Source organism: Osmia lignaria, chromosome 6 (genome assembly GCF_051020975.1).
Source record: "Osmia lignaria lignaria isolate PbOS001 chromosome 6, iyOsmLign1, whole genome shotgun sequence".
Lineage (NCBI taxonomy): Eukaryota > Metazoa > Arthropoda > Insecta > Hymenoptera > Megachilidae > Osmia > Osmia lignaria.
In genome coordinates, this window is record NC_135037.1 from 5458585 (window position 1) to 5482555 (window position 23971).

General features: G+C 41.0%; 1 protein-coding gene across 7 annotated transcripts in view; it reads right to left on the reverse strand.

Moving 5' to 3' along the window:
- Positions 1-411: 411 nt before the first annotated feature.
- The window catches only part of LOC117601383 (uncharacterized), a 54576-nt gene continuing 31016 nt past the window's right edge, over positions 412-23971 (reverse strand). For all 7 annotated transcript variants that reach the window (XM_076688615.1, XM_076688616.1, XM_076688619.1 and 4 more), the window contains 5 exons: positions 9683-23338; positions 8739-8807; positions 6725-7849; positions 4806-5031; positions 412-490 (listed from right to left, as the gene is read on the reverse strand). In XM_076688615.1, coding sequence (XP_076544730.1) covers positions 484-490; positions 4806-5031; positions 6725-7849; positions 8739-8807; positions 9683-23338 — 15083 coding nt within the window. In that variant the 3' untranslated portion in view covers positions 412-483. The remainder of the gene's footprint in view (positions 491-4805; positions 5032-6724; positions 7850-8738; positions 8808-9682; positions 23339-23971) is intronic.

Consider the following 23971-nt stretch of genomic DNA (forward strand, 5'->3'; position numbering starts at 1 on the left):
TCGCTGGTCGTTGTAATTACATGTACGGTTCTTGTTATTCTGTAAAAATGTAACTTTTTAATGTATATTTTCTAAAAATTAAACAATGATTATCCAGCGTTTTATTTTCTTGATATTTCATAATAATTTTGCATAAATCACATTTTTAATTTTGCTATCATCTGGTATTCACCCTTGAACAGGGGAGCTGGGGTCAACGGTGACCCAAATTTACAAAACGTGTACAAGGGTATAAACTTAATGTTAAATGTATCACTTTTAAAGGAAAGGGTTTCATACATTGGAAGAATAATTTCTAAAGGAACAATGCAAAATCCTCCATGGTCCGCCGTCCAAGGGTTCAGATGAACTCTAGATCTGAAATATCCAAGCAACGCTGAAGAGATTTAATCTCTTTGAATCAATAGATACCTTTCCTGAGTTTCAGGGTCCATTTCCGTCGTTGTCGTTTCCATGTAGGATGGCTCGCTATGTTGCAAAAAGTCAGATTCTGTGTAACAAAGGAGAACTTATCAAAAGACATGCTCTTGCTTAGGGTGAATGCGTGTTCTTACTATTATAGCGGTTCACATAGATACAAGTACCAATCGTATATACCTCTCAAATGGTTACATCATGCCCAAAACAAGGGGTAATACTAGACACATATAAAAAAAGTAACAACATCGCTATACACTTGACGATACATAATATATAATAATAATAATACGCATTTTTACTTAATCAGCCAACTATGCAACCGCTTTTCCTTACTTCTCAAATATATATTTTTCACGATGATTTTTTATAATACTTCACACGTTCATCTTCATCGTAGTTATCGTTTGATAATAGAATTTCAGAACGTCCGTCACAGGAAGTTAAATCATATAATTTTGATTTCTCTTCGCTTCCTTCGATTTTTCGTTTCGTCACATGTAAGTGAAATAACTATGCACTAATAGCAGCGCTTAAGTCCGCATTGGTCAAATTGTACCCGAGAATAATTATAATTACTTAGGCACATTTAAGACACTTCTTACAAGAGAGATTTCGATACTTTGATCTCTGATATTAATACAAATCTTTGCTTGGAAAATAATTGAAAGGAAGAATAACGTGTTCTTTTTATTTCGTATTGGAAACTAAAAAGTTTTGTAAAACTGTAATTAACTCTCGGGGAATTTAACTTTAAATTGTTAGATTAAAATTCTTTTCAATTTTATACTATTTTTTAATTAAATTTAGGTGGTTAATTTTAATCAATGCACCATCTTGTAGATCGGGGTCACGAGTTGAAATGATCAAGGGTTGAAAATTTTTTGAATATGATACTTTTCAGAAATGAGACACGTTTCTTCGATTCAATTACTTGAAAATTCTGCATAGATTCTATTAATAAATCAAAGTCAAAAGAAACCTGCCTTGCAAGCAGGACTGTGCTGCACGCAGCGAGCTCGTGTGAAGCGCTGATAAAAGCTACTGAATAATAATAATAATAAAGCGTTTTAGCAGTTAGTCATAAGATACTGTATATAAGGTACTGAAACTGTCCGATACAACAGAAGAGTACTTCAACTACGGTAAAAACTGAAAGGGAGGGGGGTTTCTTCGGTGGAAAATAAGTAGGAAACGTTCGTAACGAAATTGATTCTAATCAATAAGAAACTGCTAATGTTGAATCTACCTACATAAAGGAACTATTGCTGAATCGTCACGAAACAAGATACTAAAAAAAAAGATAATTCTACCTTTAATACACGTTAGGGGTGTGTGGATACCTGAAAATTTATCCAAAGCATTAATTTATTCGGGTACCCGTAATTTCGGGACCCAAATATCAACTCGGATCTTGGCTCTCGAGTTGAATCCGGGTCCAAAATTATGGGTACCCAACTAAATTTATGTGCTAAATTAATTTTCGGAGTCCCGCCCGACCCAACTTAAATTTTCGGGTACCCGCACACCTCTAATACACGCTATACGTTGAACAGATCTCGACAAAATGATATAATACTCTTTATCATAAACTTATGCATCGAATCAATGATAATAAATACGAATTAAAGAAGAAATCGTAACTTCAACGACTAGAAGAATGAAATGAAATATGTAGCAACGAATTACATACTTTCTCGACAGTTCGAGCTTTATCATTTTAGAAGAGCAGTTTCATACTTACAATTTTCGACCGAGGAAAACGCTCTCTGGTTTTGACCGTAGCTCTTTGAAACACCCTGCATATATAGTGGCAACAAGTTTAAAGGGGCGCGTACTAACTACATCAGTTAGTGTTGTTAGACGAACGGTCAATTATTAATTGAAAATTATTAACGCGAGTTTTTATAGTTATTTTAGTTTTGTCTGGGGAGAGACAGGCAACTTTTCGCTGCATCACAGGCTTGAGTTTCTTCGATACTTTTCTTCCAACTTGATACGCTTTTAGATATCTCCTAGGATATCCGAATGTTTATTGCAATTTTTTGGAATATAAATTCTTCTCTCAAGGCATTTTTATATTCTTAATATCTTGCTTTATGATCGTTTCGATCATTAAAATATTAAAAGATATATAATTTGCCTTTGGCAATCTTTGATTAGGTAAATTGTAATTAGTCACAAATTTATAATAATTTATAGAATTTTCATAAAATTTCATTTGCTTACCACTAGAATAACACTGGTTGTCAGCTACTTTAGAATACACAATCGTTCTTTATCTCGACAAAAATCAAAATACATTATTAATTTTTATAATTTAAAATAAAAAATTTGAGATCCATCATTTAATCGGATACAGTTCGAATGTTAATGTATTGAATGTATTTCATGCAAATGAAAATGAAATAAAACACAGAAGGATAGAGATATATCTACCAAACTACGACATATAATAAACCTTGAAAGAATGAACAATAAATCATGAAAGAGATCGGTCGGAAGAAAAGCTCAGGATTACTTCAAGTGCTGTGTAAATTTGTTGTTTAAAGAATTACATTCTTAAATACGTTTGGCGAACGAACACGATCAGGTGCGATCGTTTGGCCATTGTATTTTAGCGGTTCTAAACAAAGAGAAGACGGACAAAGTATCTAAAAACAAATGGTAAGTATTCTAATTCTAAACGCATTCAAAGTAGCTCTCGAAGCGTTAGGACGTTCATGGAAGCTCAATCTGTCGAGCGATTTCAAATAATTATTGTGTATGGATGAATTCGTGTTCACACGCACGTGTACATAGATAAAGGCTACTTACATGACGATTCGCCTAACAATCCTAACATGACTAAAAAAACACGATTTGTTGGTCCCTCTACACTTTAGCTTTATCTTGAGTTGCTTATTGTCAGAGAAGAGCTAGAAAGGGTAAATAAGTGATCTATATAGGACGCATGAAATTAAAGTGAAATTCGAGCTCTATTATTCGGTTGTTTGTTCATTTCTTTTTTTTTTTTTAGAGGAGGTACGTGCAATCAGGCGTAAAAAAAAAAATAAGAACGCTACCGAACAAAACAATAATTATTCGGCGTGTAAAACGCTGCAGGAGACAAACTAAAGACTGATAGAAGAATGCGATTAAAGATCATGCGAGGTGTAAATTGTGCTCAAATCATGCAGCACATTCGGTACTCTTGGTAAGATCAATCAAACGTGTCAGAAAAAAAAAGCTTGCATACGTATCTCTTCAAAGTTTTATTAATTTATTCTCCTTTACCTGTCGCGCAAATCGTGTTTAACTGCTCGAATACCATCTCTACGTGTGATAAATAAAATTGTTATTTTAAATATTTACTTAATGCTTTGCGTTCAAAATTAAACCAGTGTATCGTGGATAGTCACTTATTTGCACCTAGTATCTTTCTAATAAATTTTAATTTTTCATTGTCCATCTGTATTCCTGTAAATGATCTTTTTAACAATGTATTAAAATAATATTGTTTTATGTCATACAGAACTCCTCTGGGACTGTATTTTGTTATACTGTACACTCCCGATCAAAGCAGCCTTCTCCAAGGAAAATGGCGACTACACCTCTCCCCTTTGTCCTCCCAGAAGGTTTCCTCGGGTTCTCAAGTTTTTGGCCTTTACTATAAGCCCTCCTTCTCCGGACACCCACCTTTCCCCTTCGGCGATCCCGAGAAGAATGACGGTGTAGAGATAGAGGCCTCATATGTATAGATCTACGGTCTATGTATAGACCACTTTCATATAAACGTATACGGGGGAAAATATGAATTAACATTTACTCTGTTATTCGCACTTGTCAGTTATATACTAAATTTTGTAACATCTAAAAATGAAAATATATATTATTTTTATTTCCAAACTGCTATTAATATCAATATCTTATTTTAAAAATTCATACTTCCCTTGTATCACTATTTACCTTAGGTAAGTCTAATTTGATCGCGAGTGTACACAGCTTCTTTGGGACTGTGCATACTTTAAAATTTTATTAATTATTGGAAATATTATATCTAAAAAATTGAAATGTTCCCTAAAGTGTAATACTTACTTAGCTATCCTGAACTTGAAATTAAATTGTTTCTTAAAAATTAAAAGATATCCATTTAGGAAAACTCTTTCCCTTTTAATAGAATGAGGTCCACTTTATGATTATTAATAAAAAAAGAACCATAACATAAATCACGGTGTAGCCTACGTTAATAATAAAAAAATATTCACTCTGAAAAAAGAAATACTGACTATTTATGTATAACTCTCCAATTTTTGGGCATGGGGTATCTTAAACGCGGTACATGGTGAATAAAAAATAAAAAAAATTTCTTGTAAAAAGAAATAAATAAAATGAAGGGTAAATCGTACCCAGTTTGCCTCGGGACATTGTTAGAGAGGGTGTAGATGGCACGTTGGAACGTTCGTGGCTCCAAGGTAAGAAATATTGCTAGTAGGACCACCAGCATAGCGGCAGCTACGCTCATCCAACATGCGCAGCCTTTTCTACCGGAAGTCGTCGTCCTAGGTGTTCCCTCTACCGTACTTCGCCGCGTGCTCGAGCAAACTGACTGTACCGAACTGTCTGTTTCTGTCACTTAAACATTTATGTCTCCTATGAATTTTCTATCCGACATACTCGTTTCATTTATTTTCATGAATTCATTGACTCGATTAAATACTGCGATCCCACGCCGTGATTAGTATGAAGGAACAGCGGCCGAAGTATAATGAAGAATTCGAGAGATTTGATTTCCACCAATGCGCCTGACCTTTTTATTTTTTAATTATCTAATGACCACAAATGACGTTCGCGCTTTTTTTTTTGTTTTTAAAAAAGCTGACAACAGCGTTACACCTGTTGTTATTCACGAGATTGTATCTCTCCTTGGGATTAATTTTAGATTCTGTGTTAAATTCAGCCCAGTAATAAAGCTTAGCTTGAAAAGAATAATACATATATTTTTACGGAGGTGAAGTCACAATTTTTTACTGATATCTGATGTGTATGAAAGAACATGGCCAAATTATGTAGCTTCAGTGTTTTTCAAATAAGATTTTGCAAATTTGATCCACGTATGATTGAAGTTTATTGTATATATTTTTCGAAAGGGTTGGAAATTTTTGGATTAGATGAGATATCTCTGTATGTATAGTTTCACCGTGAAAATGTCTGACCGTGAGCAAAAAATCAATGAAAAGTATGCTAGTCCCAGAAGCACTTAATCGTACATAACTATATCCACTGAACCAAGACCAACGATAAGGGGATAAAAAATGGGATACTTCTTTCCTTTGAACGAAGCACATTGAATCGATCACCACCAACCTTATGAAATAACACTCGGCCCCGATATGTCCACGAGGAATCATCAAACCACACAGGTTAGGCAGATTAACGACTGCCTCTTACAAGCTTTGTTTTTCTTTGCGAGTTATTCATCATTTTATGTCCTCCCACCTTGTGCGATACACATCAAAGTTATAGTGGTTATACAAGCTGAATATCATGCAACATTTTGTGCGATATATACGTACAGTTTCCGCTTATTACCAAGAGAATCAAATTATTCTGTTCGAGTTGTATCTCTTTCATGTTTCAAGAACCTGTCTATAATATCATACATTTACATAAATTTTGAATTTATTCTTTGTTGAATTATTCGAAAAACTTAGTTTCGTCCTGACAGCGTTTACTTCCACGTCTCTGAATATGATTAACCCTTCTTCAGATCACGGGGTCCATAGCGATCCCCCTTGAATCTTCAAACTAATTTAATACATTTAATCTCGTCCTGTTTTCAAAGGAAATTCGTTTGCACTTACCAAAATGGTACTTAACACTTTACCGACCGGGATCCGAACAAATCGGATTTTCAAGGCCAACGCTTACGAATCGGAATCAAAGTATTCAAATTTTACGAAACTAGTGCTTATCGTATACATTCTTGCACGACAAATCAACAAAGTCATTATTAACGACGTGTTTTCGTTTAAGCTGATAGGGAATATGCAGCTGACTTGGCGACAGCCGGTAAAGTGTTTAAAAAATGACCCCAGGAAAGCGTCTATCCGAATAAGGGTTAATTGTAGCCAACGAAATCCCAAGCAAACAGCAAAATACATAAAAGAAACGAAAGAAAATGGTGCGCAGGATAACATGCACATAAAAATAAGCGTACCATGATAGAAGCGTCTAAAATAAACGGATATAAAGAAATCACGTTCTCGGATGTGAGCTCATGTCTCTCGGATAACTTGGTTTTAGCGGGAGTATTTACATTGCTTACTTAGAAGGTTAGCTGTGAGTGAGGTACCTTGGTCGTCCTCCAACGGGGACAGCTCCGCACCTTCGTGCAGCGCTACATCAGACCCGCTGGAACTGCCCAACGTACGCCTCTTGCTCGGAGATCTTCTTCTCGGTCGTGGCGAACCGTCACTGTCAGTGTCGCTGTTTAAATCGTTCCGTGAGCTACCGTTCTTTGCGTAAATGTCACCGTTACCGGAACCGGGCGACGTGTCTTGGGAGAGCTGGCTCTCCCATTGCTCAACCTTCTCATCGTTCAGATACGAGTGCGCCCATGGCTCGGACGCCTCGCTGCTGATACTTTTCGTTATCTTTGTCGACATATGTTCGATACCCAGAGGCAACATGTCGCGTTCATGCAGTTGATTCAGAGTAGGTATAGGAATATCCCCGAAGTCACCGCTGGTAGTCACAGTCCGCACGATCCGTTCCATCTGATCGGTACCGCCAGTCTCCATGGTGGTGCACAAAGTAGTCGTGACCGTTTTCACTATGGTTTCCGTCGACACGACATTATCCGCTAAAGTTTTCATTAATATCTTACTTTCTCTCGTTATCAATGCATCGGGTCTCGTTAAATCCATTACTGGATCTTCATTTGAAGTTACGGTCACGGTTTCGATCTTTTCTATGGTTCCAGATATTTTCTGAAGGGTTTCGGAATCTAGAGCAGACGCGGTTGTCCTAGTCGTCATTGTGGTGAACGTTTCGCTGGACAGCTCAGTCTTTACAGAATCTTCCGGTTTCTGGACCTGTTTCTCTGGCGAAGGCTGTTTTATAACATCATTCCTTTCATCATCCTCGTTGTCTAGCTTTGTCGTCTTATGTACATCGGTTCCGGTGATCGTTTTACTAGCCGTCTTTTCGTTATCCATGGATTTCTTTATTTTCACCGGTATCTTACTTTTAGGGCTGCTCTTTTCCGGCGATTGTTCCTCCTTCTTATGCTTCGGACTGTACGGCGTGCACGAGGTGTCGCCGAGGTCTAGATGAAAGTCTGTTTTGATGGACGACCTGGTGGAGTGTCGCGGGGCGGGAACAGATTGCTTTGTTGGAGCAGAAGTAGCATGCCTCTCTACAGTCCCATCAATCTCAGCCGAATCATGCCCTGACCCATCCAAAAGGACATGGACAAGAACAGGAACAAGGACATAAAGCACATTGATACACACTAAGAATTTGTTCAACTCTAGCCCAGCTGCGACGACAGTTGGACTAAATTATTCAGCCTGTTCTCTTTTCGACCTCGTACACGCGTTTCGTATGTGTGTGTCTGTGTGTATGCGCGCGTGCGTTTACGCGCATACACACGTTAACTCGCGTCTGGCTCACACACGCATGCATATTATATCGCATGATATTATGCCTGTGTGTGTTTACGTGTGTGTGTATGTGCAGCACACCTCTACATTCAGTATTTTAGTTAGTATCAATACTGCAACAGGATTAGTATGTTTATCAAAAAGAAACACTCAATTAAATGGTGTCTAGTCGTGGCGCCTGAATCTTACTAAAATATACCATTAAGAAATTAATTAATCCAGTTCGATTCAAACAGAATTTTAGAAAAATTTCATTTTTCTTTTTCTTCTCCATAGAAATTTTTAAAGCGTGAATTTTGTGAATTTATTGAAAGCAATGAATTGTTCATTGGCAGTGAAGAGAATCTGTGAAAGTGATTAAAATTTGATCAGGCTACTTAATTTTTAATTGAAACTGGCGTTTGTTTGATAAAATAGAAAATATAAAGCTTTCCTGTGTATTTTCATACTCAAACGTTTATGAAGAACAGGTAACTATTTAGTAAGAAACGTGCGCACAATATTAGTGTGAAAGCGTCGGCAGGTGCTAACTATGGAAGATAAAGCTAAATATAAATGAGGGCACCAAAATAGAATCTGCTAACATATTGATCTTCGGCCTGTGATTTTGTGTTTTTTCTTTTTTTTTTTCTTTTTTTTTCGTGAGATTTTATGCTCTTCTTGACCATACGTTACCTGATTTCGACATCGAATACGCTTGATCGGCTAAAGTCTGTGCTCGTCTTGCGGCCTCTTCAGTGACATCTGAAAAAGTATTTGAACACATCTATTAGAGGAAACGGAAACGACACGATTAACATTGAAAGCAATGATCTGACAAAGATTAGATGAATGATGTATCCCTGCATGTCATACCTCGGTTCATGCTTCGCTAGTTGTGGTTTCCTGTTAATTTAATGATTCATATTTATATACGTATCACCGATATATATACCAAAGATATAATATATATATATATCGTATAACAAATAACAACATATGACGTTTATATTACGCTATAAATAAAAAGAAACGAGTAATGACAAATAAATCTGACAATTTCAATGTCGATGTACAATAAAACGTTTCTTCGTGGATAAATATTAATGTTAAGATAGATAGATAGAGAGAAAAAAAAATAGGAAGTAGCATATAAAATCCTGGAAACATGCATCAAATAAAATTGTTAAAAAAGTTAAAAAACGCACAAACTGAAAATAAGAACAGCAAATAAATAGTAATAATGTAGACGTGTCGCCTTTATACTTCGCTACGGTTGATCTTCTTCTGATTCGAAAATAATCATACTATAAAGTGATCGTTTACAACGATGAATAATTATTATTTAATTCTTTTCTTTTTTTCTTTTCAACAAAAAGAGATAATTTATTACTGTTCCACTTTATAGTAGGTTCAGAGTGTCGTTGCTTTAATAAAAGATCACAGTAGACATTAGTACACTAAAGAGTGATTGATATCAGGGTGTTAGAATTCATTACGAATGACATAGTGCAATGACCTTACTCGGGCCATTTTGGTACGACTACCAAAAAACATAAGTTATAGAAAAGCGTCAACTTAATTAATCATGTTACACACAGCTGGTATGTAATATGTATAACGCAATTATTGCAAGATACCTTCGATTCTACTGTCAATGAACTCGGCGGGACTGGGTGGTGGGGTCGCTGCCGTCCGCACAGACTTTCTTACGACTGTGGTGACGGTCTGTCGTGTGTGAGGCTCGAGGTGCTCTACTTCGCTAATTACGTTAACTACCCTAACTGTACTATCCGTTGAGCTACTCGGGCTAATCCTTGCGTCTTTCGAGGAACTAACTTTCTGTGGAATGCGAGATATCTTCGTCGATTTCGATTCAGGATGGTCGACCTCCTTTCTACTCGTCTCGGTCAATCTACTCTGTATCTCGAAACTGAGGTCAGAAAGTGGGTCGTTTGTAACGAAAGTTGGAGAAGTATCGATCTTTGATCTCGATCCTTTTTCGATTCTTGAACTGGTCGATTCGGGTATCGATCCTTTGCTGAATACATTTACGTTCTCGTATATGTGAACATCGTCAGGTTTCCCTTGGAAACCTGACTTGTCCGATGCAACATCCCTTTTCATTTCTTCCAGGAAGTCCATCATACTACTCTTGATATTGCTACTTTCTACAGCAACAGATCTCGCAGCGTCTGATACACCTGTGGCTACTTTTTCGCTGCCATCTTTGGCAACTGACACAGTTTTCTGTTTCGTAGCTTTCACACTATCAGATACTCCTTGAACGGTACCACCGACAGATTGCTTAACGTCTGACACCTTTTTGCTGACAGTGTCCTTTGCGTCTTTCACACCAACTGCAACCTTGTCCTTAGTTGTTTTCGCGTCTGTAGAAACCTTCTCTGCAGCCTTTTCAACGTCCTTCATCTTTTCCGCTGCTTTCTCGCGAGCTCGGGCTTCCTCTTCGGCAGCTTCTTTCTTGGTTTCGTCGAGGAATTCGTTAACATCTCCTGAAACTTCGTCTGCTGCATGTTTCACGGTTTTGATTAGGCCGGAGAGAAAACCACCGCCCTTTTCCTTCGCTTTCTTCGCTTCCTTTGCAGCCTTGTCTTTTGTCGTCTTAGCGCCCTCTGCGACTGTGTCCACTTCGGATGAAATATCCTTTTTTATTTCTGTAGCAGTTGATTCTACACCTTTTGCACCATCGATGACTTTGTCACTGATAGCTCTACCGGCGTCTGTAATCATCTGCGATCCTTTGACTACCTTCTCTGTGACCTTCTCCTTGGTATCCTTCGCAGCAGCCTTGGTATCAGCAACAACCTTATCTTTTGTGTCCTTAACTCCACCAGCTATGTCTCGAACAGTAGTTTCTGTTTTTATTTCAACGCGTTTTGTTTCACGAGCAATTCTTTCGCCAAAGGATTTGCCAGCATCTGATGTCTTCTGCAAGGTGTCTGATACCTTTTCAGTGACTTTCTCTGTGGTATCCTTTACTCCAGTTACAACTTTGTCTTTGGTGGATTTGATATCGCTAACAGTTTTATCCTTAGCAGTGTCAAGATCCATAAGGTGTCCAGTCATTGCTTCGCGGGCACGAGCTTCTTCTTCAGCAGCTTCCTTCTTCGTTTCATCGACAAACTCCTTCATGTCTTCGGAAACTTCATCTGCTGCATGCTTCGCGCCCTTGAATAGGCCTGACAGAAAGCCACCGCCTTTCTCTTTAGCTTTCTTAGCCTCTTTCGCTGCTTTGTCTTTCATGGTTGCTGCCCCTTCTGCGACTGAATCCACTCCTGCGGCTACTTTCTGTTTTGCAGTCTCAGCATCGTCTTTGATTTCTTTAGCTACCTTATCTTTTGCTGTTTTAGTGCCGGTTACTATTTTGTGAGCTGTCATTTCAACCTGGAGTTCCGCCTTTTCAGCTCCATCAAACATCTTGTCACCGACTGCTTTGCCAGTGTCTGATACTTTCTGTGCACTTTCATGAACCTTCTCACTGACTTTGTCCTTAGTGTCCTTTACAGTAGATGCAACTTTGTCTTTAACTTCCTTAGCATCCTCAGCTGCCTTGTCCTTTGCTGATTTAGCAGCATCTGCTACTTCCTGAGCTGTCTTATCTGCCTTATCTCCAACTTTCTTTGCAGTGTCTGCGACTTTCTCAACTGCGGCCCTTCCAGTATCTACGATTTTATAAGTGCCATCGGATAATTTTTCGCTGATTTTGTCCTTGGTATCCTTAGCAGTAATAGCAACTTTATCTTTCGTATCCTTCATGTCAGCTGCAGCTTTATCTTTAGCTGCGTCGAGGTCTTTCATCTTTTCCGACACGGCTTCGCGAGCACGGGCTTCTTCCTCAGCTGCTTCTTTCTTCGTCTCGTCTAGGAATTCACTGAATTCTCCTGATACTTCATCAGCTGCATGTTTAGCACCCTTGAACAATCCTGAAAGGAAGCCACCAGTTTTTTCTTTGGCCTTCTTAGCTTCCTTCGCAGCCTTATCCTTTGCTGCAGCTGCACTATCTACCACGATATCTACACCAGATGAAACTTTCTGTTTTACAGCATCAGTATCTTCCTTAATCTCCTTTGCTACCTTGTCTTTGGTCATTTTAGCGCTGTCTGCTATGTCGTGAGCGGCTGTTTTCGCTTTATCTTCGACTTTCTCTACACCATCATGTATTTTTTCCACAGTTGCCTTACCAGCGTCTGATACCTTCTGTGCTCCTCCTGCTACTTTCTCGCTGACCTTGTCCTTTGTGTCCTTTGCAGCAGCAGCAACTTTATCGGCGGCCATTTTAGCATCATCAGCTACTTTGTCTTTTGTAACTTTCGCAGCATCTGCTACTTCATGAGCTGCCTTGGCTGTTTTGTCTTCAACTTGTTGCACACCATCAGCTACTTTGTCAACTGCAGCTTTTCCAGTATCTGAGACCTTGTGGGCAGCAGTAGCAACTTTGTCAGCTGCAGCTTTTCCTGTATCTGAAACCTTCTGGGCAGCAGTAGATACCTTTTCACTGGCTTTATCCTTGGCATCCTTTACAGTTGATGCAACTTTGTCCTTCGTATCTTTTACATCAGCAACTGCTTTGTCTTTCGCTGCTTCAGCGTCCTTCAGTTTCTCTGCAGCTGCAGCACGAGCACGAGCTTCCTCTTCAGCTGCTTCTTTTCTGGTTTCATCAAGGAATTCCTTAACTTCGTCTGAAACATCGTCAGCTGCGTGCTTTGCACCCTTGAACAATCCAGAGAAGAAACCTCCAGCCTTATCTTTAGCTTTCTTAGCTTCCTTGGCTGTTTTGTCCTTTGCTGATGCTGCTCCATCTGCTACTGCATCCACACCAGATGAAACTTTCTGCTTTACAACGTCAGCATCTTCCTTAAGTTCCTTTGCAACCTTGTCCTTCGTCGCTTTAACACCATCCGCTATACCATGAGCAGTTGCTGCAGCTTTATCTTCAACTTTGTGGACTTCTTCGACTATTTTCTCACCAACTGTCTTACCAGCATCTGATACTTTCTGTGCTCCTTTTGTTACTTTCTCGCTAACTTTGTCCTTGGCATCTTTCGCAGCGATGGAAACTGTGTCGCTAGCTGCCTTTGCATCCTCAGCTACTCTGTCCTTTGCATCCTTTGCAGCAGTGGCAAGTTTATCACTAGCTATCTTTGCGTCCTCAGCTACCTTATCCTTTGCTGCTTGCGCAGCAGTAGCGACTTTATCACTGGCTGTCTTTGCATCCTCAGCTACCTTGTCCGTTGTATCCTTTGCAGCAGTAGCAAATTTATCACTGACACCCTTCACATCTTCAGCTACCTTGTCTTTCGCATCCTTTGCAGCAGTGGCAATTTTATTAGCAGCTGTTTTTGCATCCTCAGCTACTTTGTCCTTTGCATCCTTTGCAGCAGTGGCAAGTGTATCACCAGCTACCTTTGCATCCTCAGCTACTTTGTCCTTAGCAGCTTTAGCAGCATCAGCTACTTCGTGAGCTGCCTTAGCTGTTTTGTCCTCAACTTGTTTCACACCATCTGTTATCTTTTCAGCTGCAGCTTTTCCAGTATCTGACACCTTCTGTGCAGCAGTAGAAACCTTTTCACTGGCTTTATCCTTGGCATCCTTTATAGTTGATGCAACTTTGTCCTTCGCATCTTTCACATCATCAACTGCTTTGTCTTTAGCTGCTTCGGCATCCTTCAGTTTCTCAGCAGCTGCAGCACGAGCACGAGCTTCCTCTTCAGCTGCTTCTTTTCTAGTTTCATCAAGGAATTCCTTAACGTCGCCTGAAACATCGTCGGTCGCGTGCTTTGCACCTTTAAACAATCCAGAAAGAAAACCACCGGCCTTGTCTTTGGCTTTCTTAGCTTCTTTCGCTGCCTTTTCCTTTGCTGCAGCTGCTTTATCCACTACTGCGTCCGCTCCTGATGATACCTTTTGCTTTACAACGTCAGCATCCTCTTTAATCTCCTTAGCTACCTTATCTTTTGTTGCCTTTGTGCCTTCAGCTATGTCATGAGCTGCTGCTTCTGTTTTACTTTCGACTTTTTTAATTCCACCCAATATTGCGCCTCCAACTGCTGCACCAGCGGCTGATATCTTTTGTGCGCCCACTGTCACTTTTTCACTAACTTTGTCCTTTGTGTCTTTTGTTGCAGTTGTGACCTTATCCTTCACTTTACTGGCGTCTTCTACAGCTTTATCTTTCAAGGTCTCTGCACCATCAGCTACCTTTTGCGCTTTTTCGTCAACTTTTTCTTCAATTTGCCTAACGCCATCAGAGACCTTCTCAACTGCACCTTTTGTACTATCTGATACTTTATGAACACCCTCAGATACTTTTTCGCTCGCCTTATCCTTTGTATCCTTAACAGTGGTAACAACTTTGTCTTTCACGTCCTTCATATCAGCTGCTGCTTTATCTTTCGCACTATCAAGATCCTTCACCTTTTCTGTCACAGCTGTACGAGCTCGCGCTTCTTCTTCGGTTGCTTCTTTCTTCGTTTCATCTACGAAGTCTTTTACATCCTCTGTGATTTCATCTGCTGCATGCTTTGCACTTTTGAATAATCCTGACAGGAAACCACCTCCCTTTTCTTTTGCTTTTTTAGCCTCTGCTGCTGCTTTATCTTTGGCAGAGGTTGCACTTTCCGCCATTGAATCTACCCCAGACGACACCGTACCTTTTACAGCTTCGACATCTTCCTTAATTTCTTTCGCTGCTTTCTCCTTTGTAGTCTTGATGCCAGTAGCTGCATCCTGAAGCATGGTTTCAGTTTGATCCTTGCTCTTTTTGATGCCATCTTGGACAGCACCGCCAACTGCTTTACCAGTATCTGACACCTTTTCTGCACCTTCAATCACCTTGTCAGCTACTTTGTCTTTTGCGTCTTTTGCAGAAGTAGCGATCTTGTCCTTAACATCCTTTACATCTTCCACTACCTTATCCTTAGCAGCACCTGCCGTATCTGCTACCTTTTGAGCAGTGGCGGACACCTTTTCACTGGCTTTGTCTTTGGCATCTTTCACTGCAGACGCGGCTTTATCCTCGACATCTTTTACATCAGCAACTGCTTTGTCTTTAGCTGTTTCAGCATCCTTCAATTTCTCTGCAGCTGCTGCACGCAATCTCGATTGTTCGTCAGCCGCCTCTTTTCTAGTTTCATCAAGAAATTCTCTGACATCACCTGTCACATCGTCCGCAGCATGCTTCGCACCCTTGAATAAGCCAGAAAGGAAACCTCCAGTTTTCTCTTTGGCATTCTTGGCTTCTTTTGATGCTTTATCCTTGGTTGTCGTTGCTCCGTCTACTACTGCATCGACGCCAGACGAAACTTTCTGTTTGAAAGCATCAGCGTCTTGCTTGATTTCCTCTGCAGCCTTATCCTTTGCAGCTTTAGCACCTTCAGCAATTCCGTGAGCTGTTGTCTCTACCTTTTCTTCAGCTCTTTTGATTCCGTCTACTAGCGTACCTCCAATCGTCTCACCAGTATCTGATACTTTTTGTGCACTTGCCGAGACTTTCTCACTGACCTTGTCCTTTGTGTCTTTTACAGCAGTGGCGACCTTGTCCTTAACTTTGCTGGCATCTACCGCAGCTTTGTCTTTTGCAGCTTTAGCAGCGTCTTCTACTTCATGAGCTGCCTTAGCTGTTTTGTCTTCAAGTTGTTTCACTCCATCTGCAACCTTTTCAGCTGCAGCTCTTCCAGTATCTGACACCTTCTGTGCAGCAGTAGAGACCTTTTCACTAGCTTTGTCTTTAACATCCTTCATTGTAGATGTAACTTTATCCTTCGCATCTTTTACATCAGCAACAGCTTTGTCTTTGGCTGCATCAACGTCCTTCAACTTCTCTGCAGCTGCAGCACGGGCTCGAGCTTCTTCCTCAGTTGCTTCCTTCTTTGTGTCATCAACGAATTCCTTGACTTCTTCAGACACGTCATCAGCAGCATGTTTCACTCCCTTGAATAAACCAGAAAGGAAACCACCTGCTTTTTCTTTCGTTTTCTTAGCTTCCTTAGCTGCTTTATCTTTCACTGTTGCCGCACCTTCTACAGCTGAATCTACACCTGAAGAAACTTTCTGCTTTACAGCATCTGCGTCGTCTTTGATCTCCTTGACTGCTTTGTCCTTTGCTGCCTTAGTGCTGTCAACTACTGCGTGAGCTGCTGAATCTACCTTGTCTTCAGCTTTCTTTACTCCATCCAACATTTTGTCACCAACTGCTTTGCCAGTGTCTGATACTTTTTGGGCGCCTTCGACCACTTTTTCGCTCACCTTATCTTTAGCGTCCGTGACGCTAGTTGTCACTTTATCTTTAATTTCTTTTGCATCTTCAGCAGCTTTGTCTTTAGTAGCTTTAGCAGCGTCTGCTATTTCCTGAGCTGTTTTATCCGCTTTATCACCAATTTGTTTTGCAGTGTCTGCTACTTTTTCAGCTGCAGCCTTTCCACTGTCCGAAAGCTTTTCGGTAGTGGTAGCAACCTTTTCACTGACTTTCTCCTTAGCATCCTTAACAGTGGAGAAAATCTTATCATTCGCATCCTTCGCATCAGCAACTGCTTTGTCTTTGGCTGCTTCAGCATCTTTCAACTTCTCCGCAGCTGCTGCACGAGCACGAGCTTCTTCCTCAGCTGCCTCCTTCTTTGTATCATCTAGAAATTCTTTTACTTCTCCTGAAACATCGTCAGCTGCGTGTTTAGCGCCCTTGAATAGTCCTGAAAGAAAGCCACCGGCCTTCTCTTTGGCTTTTTTAGCTTCTTTCGCAGCTTTATCTTTCGTTGCTGCTGCCCCATCTGCTACTGCATCCACGCCAGATGAAACCTTTTGTTTTACAGCGATGGCATCTTCTTTGATCTCCTTTGCTATCTTATCCTTCGCCATTTTTGTTCCGTCTGCTACTTCATGAGTAGCGGATGCAGCCTTATCCTCGACTTTCTTTGCTCCATCAAGTATCTTATCCCCAACTGCTTTACCAGTATCTGATACCTTTTGCGCTCCTTCTGCCACTTTTTCCTCGACTTCGTCCTTTGTATCCTTCGCATCAGTAGCAACTTTGTCACCGACCTCCTTTACATCCTTGACGGCTTTACCTTTAGCAGTTTTAGTAGCATCGGCAACTTCATGAGCTGCTTTTTCTACTTTACTCTCAGCTTGTTTTACACCGTCTGCTACTTTTTCAGCTGCAGCTTTTCCGGTATCTGATACCTTCTGCGCAGCCGCAGAAACCTTCTCAGCGGTTTTATCCTTGGCATCCTTTACTGTAGATACTACTTTATCTTTCGCATCCTTTACATCAACAAGTGCTTTGTCTGTTGCTGTTTCCACGCCTTCCAGTTTCTCTGCAGCAGCTGTGCGCAGTCTACTTTTCTCTTCATTTGACTCCTTTCTAGCTTCATCCAGAAAGTCTCTAACTTCGTCTGAAGCATCATCTGCTGTATGCTTAGCACCCTTGAATAGTCCTGAAAGGAAGCCACCGGCCTTTTCTTTTGCCTTTTTAGCTTCTTTCGCAACTTTATCTTTTGTTGCTGCTGTCCCATCTGCTATTGCATCCACGCCAGATGAAACTTTCTGCTTTACAACATCAGCATCTTCCTTAAGTTCTGTTGCAACCTTGTCCTTAGTCATTTTAGCACCTTCTGCAATTCCATGAGCAGTTGCCGCAGCTTTATCCTCAACTTTGTGGACTCCGTCAACTACTTTATAACTAACTGCTTTACCAGTATCTGAAACCTTCTGTGCTCCTTCTGCCACTTTCTCACCAACTTTGTCCTTCGTATCTTTCGCAGCAGTAGCAACTTTATCAGTTGCCATCTTTACATCCGCAGCCATTTTGTCTTTTACATCCTTCGCAGCAGTAGCAACTTTTTCACTGGCCATCTGTGCATCTTCGGCTACTTTGTCTTTCGTAACTTTTGCAGCATCTGCTACTTCATGAGCTGCCTTAGCTGTTTTATCTTCTAATTGTTGCACACCATCTGCTACTTTGTCGGCTGCAGCCTTCCTAGTGTCTGAAACCTTCTCGGCAGCAGTAGCAACCTTCTCTCCTGCTTTATCCTTGGCATCCTTAAGAGTGGAGGAAATTTTATCCTTCGCATCTTTCACATCAGCGACTGCTTTGTTTTTAGCTGCTTCAGCATCCTTCAACTTCTCTGCAGCTGCCGCACGTGCTCTAGCTTCTTCTTCAGCAGCCTCTTTCTTAGTTTCATCTAGGAATTCTTTAACTTCGTCTGATACGTCGTCAGCTGCGTGCTTGGCACCTTTGAAGAGACCCGAAAGGAAACCACCGGTCTTTTCTTTGGCTTTCTTAGCCTCTTTTGCTGCTTTGTCTTTCGCTGCGGCTGCTCCATCTACTACAGTGTCTACGCCAGATGTAACTTTTTGTTTTACAGCGTCAGTGTCTTGTTTTAGTTCTTTTGCCGCTTTGTCTTTAGCTGCTTTAGCGCCATCAGCTATTCCATGAGCTGTTGTTTCTATCTTCTCTTCGGTCTTTGTAACTCCGTCTACTATTTTAACTCCAACTGCCTTTCCAGCATCTGTCACTTTTTGTGCACCATCTGCCACTTTTTCGCTGACTTTCTCTGTGGTGTCTTTCGCGGTTGTAGCAATTTTGTCCTTGGCTTCTTTAGCATCTTTAGCTGCCTTGTCCTTAGCAGCTTTTGCTCCATCTGCTATTCCTGTAACTGTTTCGTCTATTTTTTCACCAACCTGTGTTACTCCGTCTGCTACTTTATCAGCTGCAGTTTTTCCAGTATCTGATACCTTCTGTGCAGCCGCAGAAACCTTTTCAGTGGTCTTGTCCTTAACATCTTTCGCGGTAGATGCAATCTTATCTTTCGCATCTTTTATATCAGCAACAGCTTTGTCTTTGGCTGCCTCAGCGCTCTTCAACTTCTCGTCAACAGCGGCGCGTGCTTTGGCTTCGTCTTCTGCCGCTTGTTTCTTCGTGTCATCGACGAATTCCCTAACTTCTTCTGAAGTTTCGTCAGCTGCGTGCTTTGCACCCTTGAACAATCCGGAAAGGAAGCCACCAGTCTTCTCCTTAGCCTTTTTAGCTTCTTTCGCTGCTTTGTCTTTCGCTGCAGCTACTCCATCTGCTACTGCATCAACTCCTGACGAAGCCTTTTGCTTCACAACATCAGCATCTTCTTTGATCTCTTTAGCTACCTTATCTTTTGCTGCTTTTGTACCTTCAGCTATGTCATGAGCTGCTGCTTCTGTTTTACTTTCGGCTTTTTTAATTCCACCTATAATTGCGCCTCCAACTGCTGCACCAGCAGCTGATACCTTTAGTGCGCCCTCTGTGACTTTCTCGCTGACTTTGTCCTTTGTGTCTTTTGCAGCAGTGATAACTTTATCGCTGGCTTTTTTCGTATCCTCAGCTGCTTTGTCCTTGGCAGCTTTAGCAGCGTCTACTACTTCATGGGCAGCCTTAGCTGTTTTATCTTCCACTTGTTTCACACCATCTGCTACTTTTTCAGCTGCAGCCTTTCCAGTATCTGAAACCTTTTCTGCTGTGGCAGCAACCTTTCCACTGACTTTATCCTTGGCATCCTTAACAGTGAAGGCGACCTTATCCTTTGCATCCTTCACATCAGTAACTACTTTGTCTTTAGCTGCTTCAGCATCCTTCAGTTTTTCTGCAGCTGCCGCACGTGCTCGTGCTTCTTCTTCAGCTGCCTCCTTTCTGGTTTCCTCCAGGAAGTCCTCAACTTCTTCTGTCGCATCGTCTGCTGACTGTTTCGCACCTTTGAACCAGCCCGAAAGGAAACCGCCACTCTTTTCCTTAGCTTTCTTAGCTTCCTTTGCAGCCTTATCTTTCACTGCTGCTGCACCGTCTACCACAGAATCTACTCCTGAAGAAACTTTCTGCTTCACAATTTCAACATCTTCCTTAACTTCTTTGGCTGCCTTATCTTTCGCTGCCTTAGCACCGTCAGCTACTCCATGGGCTGTTGCTTCTACCTTTTCTTCTGCCTTTTTAACTCCTTCCACCATTTTATCACCGACTGCTTTGCCAGTGTCTGATACCTTCTGCGTTGCGTCTGTCACTTTTTCGCTAACCTTCTCTTTAATACTTTTCGCATCTTCAACTGTTTTATCTTTCGCTGTTTTCGCACCCTCAGCTACATCCTTTGCTGTTTCATCCACTCTCTCACCAATCTGTTTCACTTCAACTATTACTTTCTTAGCTGTATCTTTACTTGCATCAGACACTTTCTGGACACCATCAGAAACCTTGTCGCTAATTTTGTCCTTGGTTTCCTTCACAGCTCCTGCAGCTTTGCCCGCTGCATCCTTAACCTCAACAGCTGCTTTGTCTTTCGCTGTATCAACCTCTTTTAATTTCTGTGCTGCTGCTTCTCGAGCACGAGCTTCCTCTTCAGCAGCTTCCTTCTTTGCCTCGTCCACGAACTCCTTCATATCCTCCGAAACCTCGTCTGCAGCGTGTTTCGCACCCTTGAATAATCCTGATAGGAAGCCGCCTGCTTTTTCTTTCGCTTTCTTAGCTTCCTTCGCAGTCTTATCCTTTGCTGCAGCTGCACCATCCACAACAGCGTCTACTCCGGAGGACACCTTCTGTTTCACAGCTTCAGTGTCCTCTTTAACTTCAATAACTACCTTGTCCTTTGCTGTTTTAGCACCGTCAGCTACTCCTTTGGCTGCTGCTTCCACTTTGGCTTCTGCAGTTTTTACTCCGTCGGCCACTTTATCTGCAGCATCTTTGCTGGACTGGGCTACCTTCTGCGCACCCTCAGATACTTTGTCTTTCACCTGATCCTTGGTATCTTTCACAGCTACTGTGACTTTGTCTTTAGCATCTTTCATATCAGCAGCTGCTTTTTCCTTCGCTGCTTTTGCTTCATCTGCAACTTTCCCAGCTGCAGCATCTGTAGCTTCTTTAGCTTGCTTCGCTTCATCAGCTACTTTATCCCCAACAGCCTTGCCAGTATCTGCTACCTTCTTCATACCTTTGAACACTTTCGTACTCACTGTCTCCTTAGTGTCTTTTATAACAGTCACTGTCTCTTTAGTGTCTTTTATAACAGTCACTGTCTTATTCTTTGCATCTTTCATGCCTTCAGCCGCTTTATCCTTTACTCCATCGATGTCATCCAGTTTCTCTGCTACTGCTTCACGAACGCGTGTTTTTTCTTGAGCAGCGTCTTTCTTAGCCTCGTCAATCGTCTCATTAATGTCTTCGGAGACTTCGTCAGCTGCGTGTTTCGCACCTTTGAACAAACCAGAGAGGAAACCACCGCTCTTTTCCTTCGCTTTCTTGCCCTCTTTTGATAATTTACTCTTCGTTTCCTCTACGCTCTCTACAAATGCATCCATTCCTAAAGAAACCTTCTGCTTCGCCGCTTCGGTTTCTTCTTTCACTTCAGCTTTTGCGCCTTTTGCCGATTCCTCCACCTTACTTGGTACTTCTACTGTTAGACTCGCGAGGTTCTTCGCGTCCTCCAAGAATTTCGCAGTTGTTTCTCGCAAGGTACTATCTACCTTCGGCTCTGGTTCTTGCACCGTCTGCTTTTCGCGAGATCTGCTTCGCGATTCTCTGGACAATTTGGGACTTCTGAATTTGCTGAGAATTCCGCTTCCTTTATCTTTCTCCGCATACTCTGCCTCAGGAATTTTCACGTCTGTCTGCTGTACAGTAATTTCGACGCCTTGTTTCAGCTCTTCGTGGTGCATAGTACTCGCAACTTTCTTAGTATCCTCCAAGAAAGTAGCAGTTAATTGCCGCGTCTCTTCGTCTCCGCTGTCGAAGGAGGTTTCCTTGGAGGAACTCTTCTCCCTCGACGCGCTTCGCTTTTTGCTCTTCAGCTTCGGGCTTTTAAACATACTGAAGAACCCGCCACTCTTATCTTTACCTTCTTCTTGTTCCTTCTCATCTTCTGTCTTATCTGGAGAGACGGTAGATCTCTCCAAGCTTCTCTCCTTCTGAGGAGTCTCTTTCCCTTTCTTCGCGTCAGATTTTCCATTCATCTCCCTGTGAGGAGTGCTTCTACTCGCTTCAGACTTTTTCTGAATCTCCGAGATATCATAGGAATGCCCGTTTATCCTATCCTTAGGTGTATCTTCGTCGTAATGCACGTGAGAGGTGAAAGTGATCAACTCTTGTTTGCCATCTTTGGATACAGAGGATGTGACAGTAGTGTCAGCAATTTTCTTGGTGTCATCTAAGAATTTCTCTGTAGCAATTCTTAGCTCTTCGTCGCCACTGTCGAAGGACGCTTCTTTGGTCTTCTTCAGCTTCTTCTCCTTCGACTTTGGACTCTTGAATATTCCAAAGAAACCACCACTTTTTTCTTTCTCTTGATCGCTACTATCACTGGTCACAATTACATCTGGTTCCTTGGTTACCATTTTTGCATCTTCTTTTTTCTTAGAATCTACTTCAGGCAATGGTTGCATCTGGGATGCAACACGCCTCGATTCGTCTAAGAACTGCATCGTAGCTGCCTTTACATCAGGTACTGCAATACTCTCTGCAGGTGTCACAGTCACCGTCTCGATTGTAGTAACTGTATGTGGAACTTGTTGTTCCGTAGTTGTTGGTGAGACTATTTTAGCCTCTTCGTCACCGCTGTCGAAGGAAGTGTCCTTCGATCCTTTAGATTTACTCTTCTTCAATTTGGACCCTTTGAAAATTCCAGAGAGAATACCACCACTCTTGTCTTTCGATTTCTTCGATTCGTCCTCCTGTTTCTCATCGGGTTGTCCAGAAGGATACTGAATAGTGTAGACGCTTTCGTAAGCGGACACCTGTTTATCAGTGACAGGTTTAGCTTCTTCTGGAATGTTAATTTTAACGACGGTTCCTTCTTTCTTGGCATCTGTTGTCTTTTCATCGATCTCCTTACCTTCTTTAGACAACATTTCTTTCTTACTTGTAAGAATTTGTTTGCCATTTGAAACTGTCACTATTTCTTTAGGTACCGTACCGTCTATCTCTTTCGTTATGATAGTCTGAGTGATCACAGGTGGCTGACCTCCTTTGTCATCACTCATCGTGACTATAGTTTTAGTTTTAATTACTGTAACGTTCGAATCGCCCTTCCCATCGCGAACGTAGCGTTGTTTAACCATCATCGGTTCAACGACCGGTGCTTTATCATTATACCTTTCATCCAACTTTCCGCCCTTATCTTTCTGTTCTTTGTCACTGAATTGTTCCCTAACAAAACTCTGAATCACAGCACCTCCTGCCTCTTTATTGCCCCGCGCATCATCATCATCATAAACCACCGACCACCCCTCCTTCGCTAACTTCCCCTTCTCTTTCTCAGCGTCTGCTATTACACCTGTTAATTAAGTATTACATATTTTAGGCATCTGTAAACGTGGCAAAATCAAGAGAACACATTTTGATTTTTTTTTTTTTTTTAATTTCATTTCGTCATCATCATTAGTGTAAGCCGGCTCGCTCGATACTGCTCATTGTTTTTTTTTTAGAACAGCGGTTAGACTCTCGTGCGGTTTAGGCGCAGAGTATGTGTATGTGTATGTGAACGTGTGTACGTGTGGAGCAGCCATCTATCTAACGACTAATTACATATCAAACGAGAATAAGAAAATAATTTGAAAGATAAACGAAGGATAAATATAGTTGGAAAACATCTATTGATGATCAATGATAAATTCTCTCCCAACACTTTGAAGACTGCACATTTTGTATACTCTATGAATTTTGAAATTTTATGTTCCTTTTTAGTATTCAATAGAAAATTATTATTATTAGAATTATATTTTAGATTGCAAAATAACTACTTTCCAAATTAAAAACAGAAATCAGTAAAACGCGAGTCACCAGCAGCCATCAATGTGTTAATTAAGACAGAATACTAATTAATATAAAATAATTGTGACTAGAGAATATTATTAATTGAACTAATTGTGTTCTAATGACACCTGGAAAATTACTACTTATCATTACT